The sequence below is a fragment of the Prionailurus bengalensis genome, chromosome D1 (assembly GCF_016509475.1).
Source record: "Prionailurus bengalensis isolate Pbe53 chromosome D1, Fcat_Pben_1.1_paternal_pri, whole genome shotgun sequence".
NCBI lineage: Eukaryota > Metazoa > Chordata > Mammalia > Carnivora > Felidae > Prionailurus > Prionailurus bengalensis.
The window spans coordinates 97,750,231-97,763,123 of record NC_057346.1 but is presented as its reverse complement, the minus strand read 5'-3'; the positions used below and the strand labels follow the sequence as shown (position 1 = coordinate 97,763,123).

General features: G+C 58.3%; 1 protein-coding gene across 5 annotated transcripts in view; it reads right to left on the bottom strand.

Moving 5' to 3' along the window:
- The window catches only part of TSPAN18 (tetraspanin 18), a 185,799-nt gene that overhangs the window by 5,150 nt on the left and 167,756 nt on the right, over window positions 1-12,893 (bottom strand). For all 5 annotated transcript variants that reach the window (XM_043581017.1, XM_043581018.1, XM_043581020.1 and 2 more), the window contains 5 exons: window positions 11,973-12,167; window positions 5,303-5,377; window positions 4,163-4,261; window positions 3,437-3,619; window positions 93-176 (listed from right to left, as the gene is read on the bottom strand). In XM_043581017.1, the coding sequence (XP_043436952.1) occupies window positions 93-176; window positions 3,437-3,619; window positions 4,163-4,261; window positions 5,303-5,377; window positions 11,973-12,167 (636 nt within the window). The remainder of the gene's footprint in view (window positions 1-92; window positions 177-3,436; window positions 3,620-4,162; window positions 4,262-5,302; window positions 5,378-11,972; window positions 12,168-12,893) is intronic.

Here is a 12,893-nt window from a genome sequence, read left to right as displayed (position 1 = left end):
GGGGGGGGGGTTGCGGGGCACGGGGGATCTCCCCAAGACCCCGCGTGTGCCTTGCTTCCGGGGGACCCGCGGAAGTGGGGGCCTCTACTTACCTCTATGGCCAGCACCCCTATGGCGAGGGCTCCAGCCAGGTAGACGTAGGTTTCAAAGGTGTTGAGGATCACGGTGTAACAGCCCTGGGAGGGAAGGACCAGAGGTGAAGCCACAGCCGGAGAGACAGTGCAGAATCAGGACCGAGGTACGAAGCCTGGGAACTGGCACGTGACCGGCCCCACGGCTCAGGCAGCAGCAATCCACCGTTTGGTGGGGGTGGGCGTGGGGGGTGGGAGGGGGTGGGAGGCAGGAGGCCTCCCAACAGCAATCTGGCAGCAATACACCGAAGACCCTCGCGATCCCCAAGGTCCCCTCTAAACGGATGAATGCTTTTGCAAGCAGTCCTGGGCATATACGAACTGGGATAGAGGTGGATACAGACACACGGAGAACGTGGGTGTGGTCCTATTGACGCCCTGGCCTCGGGTCCTTACTGTGCTCCAGCCCACCCCAGGGCCTTTGCACGTGCTGCTCTCACTCTCTGGCTTGGAACACTTTTCTCATGCCAGGAGGATGAGGGTGTAGCACTTTATGTCAAGAGTCACAGCAACACCCACACTCACAATCTGCCAGAAAGCAGGTAGGGAGCGCCGGGGATAAAGCAGAGAAACAGTGATGCTGTGAGGAGAGAACACTTAGTGTCACCCCGACAGATGGGGAGTATGTACGACTTCCTGTTGGTGGTCACCACTCTGGCCTGGAGTCGCGTTCTAGCAAGGTCATCATCTACTGGGAAGCCCCCCGATTTGTTTCCAGCAGGGGAACACGTTCTTGACTTGCTTGGGGGGCCATCTTGACCCAGGGAAGGCTGAGGAATGCGCTGGAGAAGCCGCCTTGGAGGGTCTGACTCATCCCAGTGGGGGGAATCTGAGCACTCATCAGAGGTCACCTTCTTTCGGGATTTCTTCATTTCTTTTCATCGGAGCTCAATGGTCAACGGCGGTGGGCTAACTCAACGTCCACAGACAGGGGCCTTCTGCCTTGGCCTCTGGTGGCCACGTAACTGAGTCCCGGCCATCAAGATCTATGCAGATGTCTACCGGGGCTTTCTGGAAGGATGGTGTGCCCCACTTTCCCCTGCTCTGTGTCTTAAACGTGGGTGGGGACCTGGAGCTATGACAGCCATTTTGCCACCGTGGACTGATATGTACAAAGAAAGGCCACAAAGATCACAGAGACCAGGCTTTGACTGACAGGACAAAGCTACCAACTTCCAGAACTCTTGCTGTGTGTAAAACACAAAGGGAATTTGCATAAGCCTCTTTAGTTGGGATTTCAAGTCCGTGCATTCAGACGTTTTGCTCACCAACTGTGATGGGGTGCAAGGCAAAGTCAGAAATGCACACCGGGCTTTAGGAAGGAGTCCTTCCACAGAGGCTTTTGAAAGGAAGAATGCCCAGGAGGGATATGAGCGTCTCAGAAAAGGATCCCAGAAGTCAATCTCGGGGGATCCTTATGAAGCACAGAGAAGAGTCAACATAAAGGGCTAATGTAGCTGCACAGGGACCTCCCCGATGAGCTGATTCCAAAGCCATGCCCAGGAGATGGAAGAAGGTGTCATGATCAAGGATGAGTCCACAAATGGGCAGCCTCTGAGGATAAAGCCCGAAAGGAACAGGCCCCAGCAAAAGCCTCCCTGAATAACTGACAAGTGGCCTTAGGACACAGGTTTGGTTGTGGGCACCAGGAGGCCCAAACAGCAGTGCCTTCAACCAGCCAGGAGTTCATTTGTCTTTCATATTAAATCCCAAGCTCTGGTGGCCCGTCTGCTCCACAGAGTGGTCAGGGGCCCGGGCTCCTCTTGTGATGCTCTGACATCCTGGGGGGCCACCCTCCGCTGCCAGGTCCCAGAAGGCTGTCACCAGAGCTCCATTCCAGCCAGGGGGGAAAAGGAGTAGGGGTGGGCACAGTGCCTCCTCTTAAGGACCTAACACAAGTTGTACACATCACTTCTGCTCGCCTGTCCTTGGCTGCTGCGAGGTCACTTGGCCCAGCTGCAGGGCAGTAGGACGTGCTGCCTTTCCCTGGTGGTTATGGGGTCTAATAGACCCCGTCTTTCCGGGGAGAACGGCCAGCAGTGTGTGCCATAGCATGAGGAATCTGAGGTCCAGAGAGGGTGTCACAGCAGGCGGCAATCCAGGCCCGCCTGACATCAAAGCCTGAAAACCTCCCCCAGGCCCCCCTCCACATCCTAAAGCTTCCCCTCGAGGCTGAGACCCAGCCTCTCAGGGGCCCTCGCTACTCCAAGCTCACAGTGGCCTGACCCCCAGGGCCCTTGTGAATCCTCTGACATGGCACGGGCATGTGCAGGGGACAGGAGCCAAGGTGCTGAGCTCCAAGCTGAACGGCCTCCTGGGTCGGCCAGGGTCAGGCCTCAGTCAGGCCCCTTCGTTGAGGCTCTAAGAAGCTTGCCCTGAGGCCCCCACCTCAGTCCCTTCTAGCTCCTGTCTAGGTTTTATTTTCTTTATAGCAATCATTACCATGTGAAAGTATGACTTAGTTTGCTAGACTGTGAGCCCCACAGGGACAGGGGCCTTGTCTCCTGTTCCCTGCTGTGTCCCCTGCATCTGCAACTCTCCCGGGAGATCCTCATCAAAAGCCTAATCAAGGGAGGGGCATGGGGCAGGCACCGGGTTCATCCCTGCTCCCCTCTCCCCCCCCCCCACCCCTGCCTTGCCTGGTCTCACACACACGCCCCAGGGGCTGGGGGCCCGGTGGGGGGAGAGCACTCGGTGGGAAGGAGGAATCAAGTACAAGGGCACTGTCCGTCTCACAGTGCGGGGGCGGGGGGGGGGGGCCAGGGGGAGGTGGGGCAAAGCAGGGGCCAGAGAAGCCTCTTCTTCCTGCAAGAAGAGGAAAGGGCTTCTTCCCAGACTGAGATCCAGTCCTTGGGTTGCAAGAGAAGCAGAGTCTGGTAGTTTCCCTGACCTTGGGGGTCGGGGGGAGGAGCCTTGTTCTCTCGGGGTCGGGAGGTGCTTCTAGACAGCACATGTGAGTTTCCCCCAGAATCAGGGCTAAGGAGGGGCCCCCGCTATGTAATTCAGGGGCTGACTCCCGACCTGCATTATCGGAAGCTCGGGGAGTGCTCTGCCTGGAACACTGGAAAACTCCTACTCACCCTTTAACCCCAGACGAAACGCCCACCCCTCCGGCCTCTGCTATGGCTGGCCCATCTGCTCCCTCGGGCTTGGATGGAGCTTCATCAGCCCCCATGTGGGAGTTGCACATGGCAGCCGACACTTCCAGAGGATTTCTGGGACGACTTCAGACCCTCTGTGCCGACGCGGCCACCTGCCCGGCTCTGGCCATCGCAGCCCCTGCCTGGGGGAGCGGGGCCCGGTACCTGCTTGTTCAGGAACAGGTCTCTTCCCAGAAGGCACTCCTCCCTGCTCAGCAGGACCCCGTCCCGAGTCTGGGGCTCTCTCCGGCAGCAGGCCTCCGGGACCTCGGCACTGTCCAAAGTCAGCAGTCGGAAAACCGATGCGAACCTGAAATCTTCAGGCCCGTTGACCCCACAGCAACCAAACTAGGAGGAGAGCACAGGGACAGGGCTGGTGGGTGGGGGCTGGACCCAGGGGCAGAGATGGGCAGACAGCCACTCCCAAGGCCACCGTCAGGCAGGGCGGTAGAGAGGGTCAAGACCAGCTTGGGTTCTATCTGCTCCTCCTGTGTGACCCTGGGAAAGTCACTCGACTTCTCTGAGCCTTCAGCGCCCTCATGTGTCAAGCAGAGGTGGAGGTGGCGATAACAACCCCTACCTCACGAGGCATCAGCACCCAATAAGCTCCTGCTGCGATTACCGTCACTGACAATTACAGTTGTCTGAGGACTCAGGTCAGGGGTAGCAAACAGGTTTCAGCCGGAGCCTGGACTGCATTTGCTGGGCCGTTAGTAAGGGCCCAGAATGCTGTACGGATGCCGAGTCCCAGGCCAAGCCGGGCTCAGTGGGCCGGCCCTGACTGATCACGGATGCAGGCACTTGAGCAAAGCGGGCTCTGGAGGCCAGACACTGGCCGCCCTGGGCATCGTGGCTCTGAATGCTCGCGGCATCCCTGGGGGAGTCACTCACCGTGATCATGACGGAGTTCCAGGTGGCAGAGAAGACGTCTGTGTCGTTGTTGCCCTGGTAGTGCTTGGTGAGCTCCTTGGTGAAGAACTCTCGGGTGAGCTGGGGGAAGAGGCAGAGGGCAGGCTAAGACCCCCGCCCAGCAGCGCGGTGCAGCCCCACCTGTCCAGGTCTCTTCAGCTGCTTCCGGAGGGGAGGGAAGGCCTGAGGGCCCAGCGCAGGGGATTCTCCTAACTTGGGGTGGCCCCTTAGTCCCCACTCCAGGGCCTGTGGCCTCCCCGTATCGGCTCACTGGCACGAAAGGGAAGCCTCCCCACACACCCCTCAGCGAGCCCGAGGCCAGGGCACGCTGGGAACCTCTCTCAGCCCTGCGGTCATTTCTCAGATGCAGAGTTTATCCACGATGGGCAGCTTGCCATCCTGAGCTGTCCCCCAGAGCCGGGGGATCCCCTGGGTCCCAGCCCCGGGGTCCCAGCCCCTGAAGACACCACAGTGTGGAGCAGGGAGTCTGCAAATCCAGTTTCCAGAGGTGTCCTTGGAAGTTGCTCCTGCCCTCAAAATATTCTCCTGGGGTCTAACCACCCTCCTTCCCGCTGCAGTGACGGGGCGGGGCCCTGCGTGGTGCCCAGTCGGAGGCTCCCTTCCCTGCCCACATGGCTGCCTCCTCCTCCTGTCTGTCCCCTGCTTGCCTCCTCCCCTCCCCCAGGCCGGCTTGCGTCTCTTAGCCCCTAACCCCCTCCTTTCCAGGCCCCCTTTGGCTGCAGTGGCTGGTCCTATAGACTCAGGGGAGGGAGCTGGTACCCCCTGGTGGTTGGAGTCCCTGGAATAAGGTGGCTGGTGGGGACAGTCTGCCCAAACTGGATACTGGCCAGGCCTCAAGCGAAAGTGCTCTGTTCTCCTGCACGTCACTGGACCTGGGGGACAGCCTCTCTGACTGTCCTCAGACTGTCAAATGACTACTGCTGGGTACGGTGTGGAATGGAAGGTTCCAGAATCAGGTGTGGGGTTGTATCAGGCGCTTCGGAAGGGCGGAGACCCTTAAGGACCCTCCGATTCCGCCCTCTGGAAAAACTCGTGCAGGAAGAGGGTCGCTGGGGTTGTGGGGCCGCGAAGCGGGGCCGGGGCACGTGGGCCCGGACGTACGTTTTCCCTGAAGATGAAGGCCAGGATGGCCGCCGAGAGCTCCGCCAAGAAGATGATGAGGATGAACAGGAAGAACTGCAAAGACAAGAGGCTCGTGAGCCCTGAGGGCCGCGGGGAGGGGCCCGGCGGCCGCTGGCGGATGCCCCCTTCCGCTTGTTACACAACTGACGACATGCACCGGTTTTATAAGACTAAGGAACTTCACCGCCATAGGTGCGACATTTTTTCGTAATAAGCATGCCCACAATCCATCTTTGGGGTCAGCAAGGCTGCAACACAAATACGGAAAAGTAAGCAAACAAATATGCCTTCTGCGCCAACAGCACCCCTTCGACGATACCCCTTGTTCAGCGTTCAGTGTGAGCGATGGCACCGGGCAGCCCCGGAAGGCGATCCGTGCTGACCTGGTGGGGCCCTGTCCACGTGGGCGGTACACGCTGTGGAAACCCTGGGTTCCCGGGGGACCCCGGACCGGCTCTCCACACCCTGCCAGCCCCAGCACCCCCTCTCCCTGCCTTGCGGTCTCTCGTTCCCAGGGGCAGGGGGGAGGTGATAGGGATCTTCAGCCATGATAAAGGAGCGAGATGGGAGGCGAGGTGATGCGTCCGTCAACACCCGAGAACCCAGGGCCGGAGGTGGAAGTCTGACGGACCCTTCTCTGCTCTACTCCTCGTATTTCTCGATGTTCCCCAAAGTATCCATAATGCCTCTTGTCTCGGGCCCTCACCCCCTGCGCTCCCTGTCCCGGGAAGGCCCCTCCCTTCCTCGCCCACCAGCTCCTCATTTTCCAGACCAGGTGGAGCCCAGCCCCTCGCCGGTGAGAAGCCTCCCCTGTCTCCTGCCTCCCTGACATCACAGGGCCCCGTGGACGTGTGTGCACAGCAGCGGCCACCCCCACCCCCCACCCCTCCACTAACATCAGCAGCACAGGCTGTGACTTTGCGTGTTGCGTTCCCGATGCCCGCCGGCACAGGTGTGGGAGCACGGCTATCAGATGAACGAACACGTCCGTGAGTGACCCACTCACCATAATGACCTTGTTATCTGCTACATCTCAGACCCCGGCCATCACGGGCACCGTTTCGGCCGAAGGCTGCTGGCGGAAGAAACGGGAAATGACTTTGCCTCCATTGCTCGGCATTGCTGGCACCCTTGGCATTTCCAGTCTGTGATCACACAGTGTGGTCCTGCCGTTGTCAACCCACCTAGAGGCCACCAGCAGAGGACCCAGCCCCCAGTGCCCACGGAGACTCAGCCCGAGAATGCCGGAGCAAACCCTTCCTCTTCACCCAGCTGTCCCTTCTGGGCACCACACGACCTCTTCTCTCTCTGCTGGAGAGCGTGCTTCAGGACTGGCCTGAGGGATTCTCCCGAACCCTGGGGGTCTGCTTCCGGAAGGTCAGCGGCAGGCTTGCTGGGGTCTGGGGGGCAGAGTTCCCTAACCGGAGGGGAGAGTCACAGAGGGCCTCTTGTGCCCCAGGCCGCGACAGCCACGGTCCATTCTGCAGCCCCACAGCCCCCACTTCCACCAGAGGCTCTGCAGCCCCGTGACAGTGACAGAGGGCCCTGGCGGGGCTCCTGGCACTTCCATTTGGCTGGAGACGCACGGCCATCCGGCTCTGTTTCTCGTGGCCACCGCGAGAGCCCCTCCCTGCCCCCTGCCCTCTTGGTGGAGTTGCCGGAAGTTCTCAAGCTGGCAAGGAGTAGCCCCAGAAACGGTTTCCATCCTCGGCGAGGCGACTGAGCTGGCTCTGGCTATCGATCACAGCTTAGACAGTTATAAAGTATGGATGAGACCGAGCTCGAGCATCGCGCACGCCGTGTGCCCATCGCGCTGGGGGCGTGCTGCCTTCCCGGATGACTTAGCAGGACCTCGCCTAGCTGGTGCAGGCACAGCGTCCGGATGCTCAGATGGTGGCTCAGAACCAAGAGGCAGGCACGGCCTTCCTGAGGACACGTGTGGGCGAGTTCTGAAAAAATAATAGTCGCTACCATCTACTGACAGCTCACCGCCTAGGCGCCGCGGATCTCACGTGGCTCATTTCTTTGGATGCTCTCGGCAGCCTGGGGAAGCGGATGCTGTGACTGTCCACACCTCCGGCTTACCGAGGGGGGAGACTGGGACCCCGAGGGGGTAGTACTGTGACCAAGCTGGCCCAGCTGGTAGGCGGTGCACCTGGAGAAGCGTGGGAACTCTGATTCCAGAACACAGCCTCTGAACACCGTGTCACCCCAGACCCTGTAAGAGCCTCTAGGTCTTAAGACTTGACAGATTGCTGGGGCGCCTGGGTGACTCAGTCGGTCGAGCATCCGGCTTCGGCTCAGGTCATGATCTCGCAGTTTGTGGGTTCGAGCCCCGCATCGGGCTCTGTGCTGACAGCTCGGAGCCTGGAGCCTGTTTCTGATTCTGCGTCTCCCTCTCTCTCTGCCCCTCCCCTGCTTGCACTCTCTCTCCCTCTCAAAAATACACATTAAAAAAATTTTTTAGGACTTTTCAGATTGCCTGTAGGGTCTCTTGTGGACAACCCAATTCTTTGAGTTTCACATTGACCCAGTGGTTGCATGTGCTAGGAACAGAGTGAAGCAAGATGCCCATTTTCTCACTGAGCCACGATCACGACACCATGGCTGGGAAAGAGGTACCCTCACCTTCATGTTACATAGGAGGAGTCTAGGTTCAGAGACGTTAAGTAACTGCCCTCAGGTCACACAGCCAGGAAGTAGCAGAGCAGACATTGGAACGTAGACTTTTCTGACTCCAAACCCCATGCTCTTATCAGACCTCTAAGACCACTTCCTCTCTGTCCCTTCATCCCAGGGCTATTCACTGAGCACCTGCTCTGTGCCAGGCACGATGCGAGGTACTAGCAAACCACTATGCAGCAGGCAGATGTGGCCCCCAACTTCCTGCAGTGAACGCTGAGCCAAGGTTCATGACTCCTGAGATGGAATTTAAGAACGAACCTAGGGGCGCCTGGGTGGCGCAGTCGGTTAAGCGTCCGACTTTAGCCAGGTCACGATCTCGCGGTCCGTGAGTTCGAGCCCCGCGTCAGGCTCTGGGCTGATGACTCGGAGCCTGGAGCCTGTTTCCGATTCTGTGTCTCCCTCTCTCTCTGCCCCTCCCCCGTTCATGCTCTGTCTCTCTCTGTCCCAAAAATAAATAAAAACGTTGAAAAAAAAAAAAAAAAAAAAAAAAGAATGAACCTAGTAACTTGAAGGAGGAAGGGGGCCTGCATATCTCCTTGCCTGGAGCAGGGTTTCATCCAGCGCAGGGACCGAGGGGCGATTTGAGTGTGTGTGAGCAGGTCACCCGAAGCAAAGCAAGGGCTGTGGTGCCACTGCTGCCACTCCGCCTTCTCCAGCATGAAGTCGCTTCCTCTTGCTGAACAGAGTTCCCATCTGGAGGGCCTTCCCCCGGACCTGGCCACGGGGCTTGTCCTGACGCCTCCCCGGGGCTTCCCATCTGGGGGGCGAGGCCTTTCGCAGGGTTTCTGAGTTAATCTCACCTCATCCCATTTGCCTAAAGACACATTTGCCAGTAATTCCTGAGCATCAAATGTACACCACTCTGCTTAGGATTTTGGAAACACTAACCGAGGGACAGAAATGGCAATTTTGCCTACCTGCGAGCACGGCCAGGCTTTTCTAGCCCATCTGCCTACCGGCCCATCTACTCTCAGTTCTCATTCGAATAAATGTTGACCAAATTTACACGCTTGATGTGCCATTCAGCGCATTTATCTCTTCTAAATACACTCATTTCTTTTCGCTGTGCTCCTTACCTAAAATTTAGCAAGCCTTTGCCAGAAAATATTTTTAAAAATTTCTGAATCTTTAAATAAATTGGTGAAGAACCATCTGCAAACGACTCCTAGGTAAGCCACTACGGAAAAGGGATGCCACGAGATGTCCATTACAGGCGGAAACTGTCCCATTGTCTGTGGAAATGCTGTGAAATTGATCAACGGGAGCGTTTGGAAACTGTATCTTTAGAGAAATTGATCAGTGGGTGACGCAGTCATTAGGTTCGTGGGTCGGCCGGGGGGTGATGGGGCCCTGGGGTTTCAGACTCAGAGCAGTGGGGGAGGGGCAGCTCAGTTACCCCCACCCCCGGCCTCCTCTTCTGCTGCGGTGGCTGACATCACTTCCTCTTGGTCCTGTTCGTGACAAGTCTTGCCTCCCTCCCTGAAGGTGGAGGAGCAGGGGGTCTCAGGATTCTCGAGGGACCCGAGTGGCTACCTGTAGGGAGACTCTGTGCCCCTCTTCAGCGGGAGCCACCGCATGGCCGGTCCAGGTTAGAAAACAGAAGTGGCTCTTCTTAATTTTTAGGTCATGAGGTCATGAATCTATTTGAAAACCTTCCTGAAGCTGTGGGGTCTGTCCCCAGAAACATGCATGTGCATACAACACACACACACACACACACACACACACACACACACACACAGCACATATGTACACGCACACAAAGCCCTAACCTAATATTTTGTACATAATTTCAGGTGAATTTCAGACATGGGAGTCCATTTTAGGTGAGGGGCCCTTCGACTAGCCCTGGTCTGAGAGACAGGGGACCCCCCCCATGGGTCCAAGAGTACCCTGCTTCTTTTGGGGTGCCTGGGTGGTTCAGTCGGTTAAGCGTCCGATTTCGGCTCAGGTTGTGATCTCATGCTTCATGGGTTCGAGCCCTGTGTCGGGCCCTGTGCTGACAGCGCGGAGCCTGGAGCCCGTTTTGGATTCTGTGTCTCCTTCGTCTTTCTGCCCCTCCCCCGCTAGCACTCTGTCTCTTTGGGGGGCAGGGGGAAGAGTATCCTGCTTCTGACTTGCACTGTGGCCTCAAGCTAATAGGTGCTGGGCTTCAGAGAGAGGAGGAGGAGGAGGGATGGGAAGGGAGGGGGAGTGGGGAAGAAGGGAGGGGAGGGGAGGATTGGAAGACAGGAGGGAAGGGAAGCGGACACAGGGGAAGTAAGGAGAGAGGGGCAGAGACTAGGAGAGGGATAAGGAAAGGCAGCAGGAATAGAAAGCAAGAGATTAAGAAGCAGAGAGACGGAGGCAGAGAAAGATCAAGAAAAGAAAGAGGAATGTAGACAGAAAAGGAAGGAAGGAGAAGGTGGCAGAGGAGAGGGGTGGAAGGGGCTAATTTAAGGTTCCAAAGACCAGGCCCTGGCCACAGCTAGGACTCAGCTCCTCCTTGGGGGACTTGGAGTGCACCTCAGCTGGTCTCTGGGCTTGGTCTTCCCCCTTAAGCGCCGGGGACTGACGTATCCATTCACTGGCAGGCTCAGAGGCCGCCACTTCATGGGGAGGACTTTTGAGGGCCCCAGCCTGCTCCCAGTCCAGCACCCTGGCCTGGTCCCCTGTCTTGAGGTCAAGGATGAGCCCCAGGGGCTGAGGTGAGGGGGGAAAGGGAGGTGGGCCTCACCAGGGACCCATATCCCAGCTCCTTTTAAAGTCCCCTTGGGCTCCCAAGCCAACATTGGCACCGGCTGGCACTGCAGAAGGCGGCCCGCCAGGGGGCGCCCGCAGGTTTGTTTCTCTCCAAACGAAAAGTTTGCGGTGTTCAGGCTGCTGTAGGCCAAAGGGACCCAGGGCTCCCAAATCACACATTTCACTGCTGATTTCACTTCCTGTCTGGGATATGGGGAATGTCACCGTGACATGAATAGAGGCCACCCCATCTGTTCTGGTCTGGAGAGGAGGCACTGTGGCAAATCTCTGCTCGCCAAAGCGGCAGGAGCAGATAACCTTGCAAGGAAGTCTTTCTGCTGACCAGCCGCGCCTCCCCGTCGCCGAACTCCTGACCCCTCCATCCACTCACCCACGAGGGGCACCTGCACGCTGACCCATCCACACACACGCCTCATGAAGAAGGACTGGGCTCAAACTAGAAGCTCTCCAGGCCTGGGCGCCCACTGGACTTCACCGGGGAGGAAGGCCAGGAAAGTAGGCGCAGGCCCAAAGGACCCCCCGCCCACGGGAACACGGAAGGTCAGAGAAACAGAACGTCCACTGCTCGCCTCATTTGGCTCCAACCTATAGCTAAGCCTCCCCCTGATGAGCAAGCGAAGGCATTAAAGCTCAGAGAGCCTTAGAAACTAGGCCCGAGTCACATCATTAGTGAGGGGTCTGAGCAGGGTGTGCGCTCAAACCCAGGCCCGCCGCACGGCCGGCCACATGCCTGCCTGCCTGCCCCTGTGTGGCCTGCAATAGCCGTTCAGGGACCATTTATTTAACGAATAAAGAGACTTCAGAGATCATATCACCTCTGTTTTAAAAGCGGAAATGCAAACGGCAAGAGACTCATCCAGTAGGTATCTCTCCTCTTTCACCAAGGAGTTATATATGTGAGTTCTCGGAAGCATCATGGTTAATGTTCTCAGTTGACTATGCCTTGGAGAAACCTGGCTGTTCAGACCTGTAGGCCAAGGCCACGCTCCATCTGAGGACAGCCGGCCCACACGGCAGGCACGGGCCCGTCGCAAGGACCAGGCTCCGAAAGCTGGGGCCACCAGTGCGAACAGAACAGGTTGGTGGCCTTCCCACTCCTGGAGAACAGCCTCCTAGGCTCGGACCTGGGTGTGACTTCCGAGTCCTCTGCAGTGTAGACACAGGGCCCCCCACGCTCTGCCCCAGGGCCCCCGCGGGTGGGGTGGGGGATGGGGCTACTCACAAACAGCAGCAGACATTTGTTCTCGCGGACGGCCCCGCAGCAGCCCAGGAAGCCGAGCAGAAAAAGCAGGCCCCCCATGGCCAGGAGGATGTAGGCGCCCGTGATTAGCAGGGGGTTGGCGGCCACGATCTCCCGGAAGCCGGTGGGGTCTACCATGACCCAGATGCCGATGCCCAGCAGGCAGGCCCCACCCAGCTGCCCTCAGGGCCAGTCAGGAGGGAAGAGAAGAAACAGGCAGACACGGAGGTTAGACACTGCAAACATACACCATCCCTCTGAGCCAGGCCCCAGGGTGGAGCCGGCGAGCCCCAGTGAGCCCCAGAGAACCAGGCGGGAGCCCCATTCGCTGCACAAACCAGTGTCCCAGCAATGCCTTTCTCTCGTTTGCGTTTTCCTGGATGCCCAGACCGTTAGTACATCCTCTAAACCCAATCTCTGACCCACGCCCCGACACAGGCTGCTGAGGACCATGTCACGTAGAATTTATTTGCCACTTTTTACATTGCCCTTGAATGTCAGAACTGCTGGATAATGAGGTCCTCTAGTCCAACCCTCTGATTCCGGAGGGCACCTTGTAGCCCCGCCCACCTGCTGGCAGCCCCCCAGGGCTCTGCTCAGGCCTCTGGCTTCTCCCAAGAGCAGAGCCACACCCTGAGCCCCCGCAGGTTGTCCTAACCCTGCCAAGACCCGGATGAGTGAAAGTCCACTGGTGCCGTCCAGGGCAGGGTCACTGTGAAAGAGAGCTTCCTTTCCGGTCAAGTCTGACTCTTTCTCTCCTCTCTCTCCATTGTGTAGCCATGTCAGCAACTCTCCTGGGTTCCCTCCCTTGCCCATAATCCTGAGGAGCAGGAAACAAGCCTACAGACTTGAATTCCGGGCCCACCTTCCAAGCTCACACGTGGCTCTGGGGAACCTCTCGTC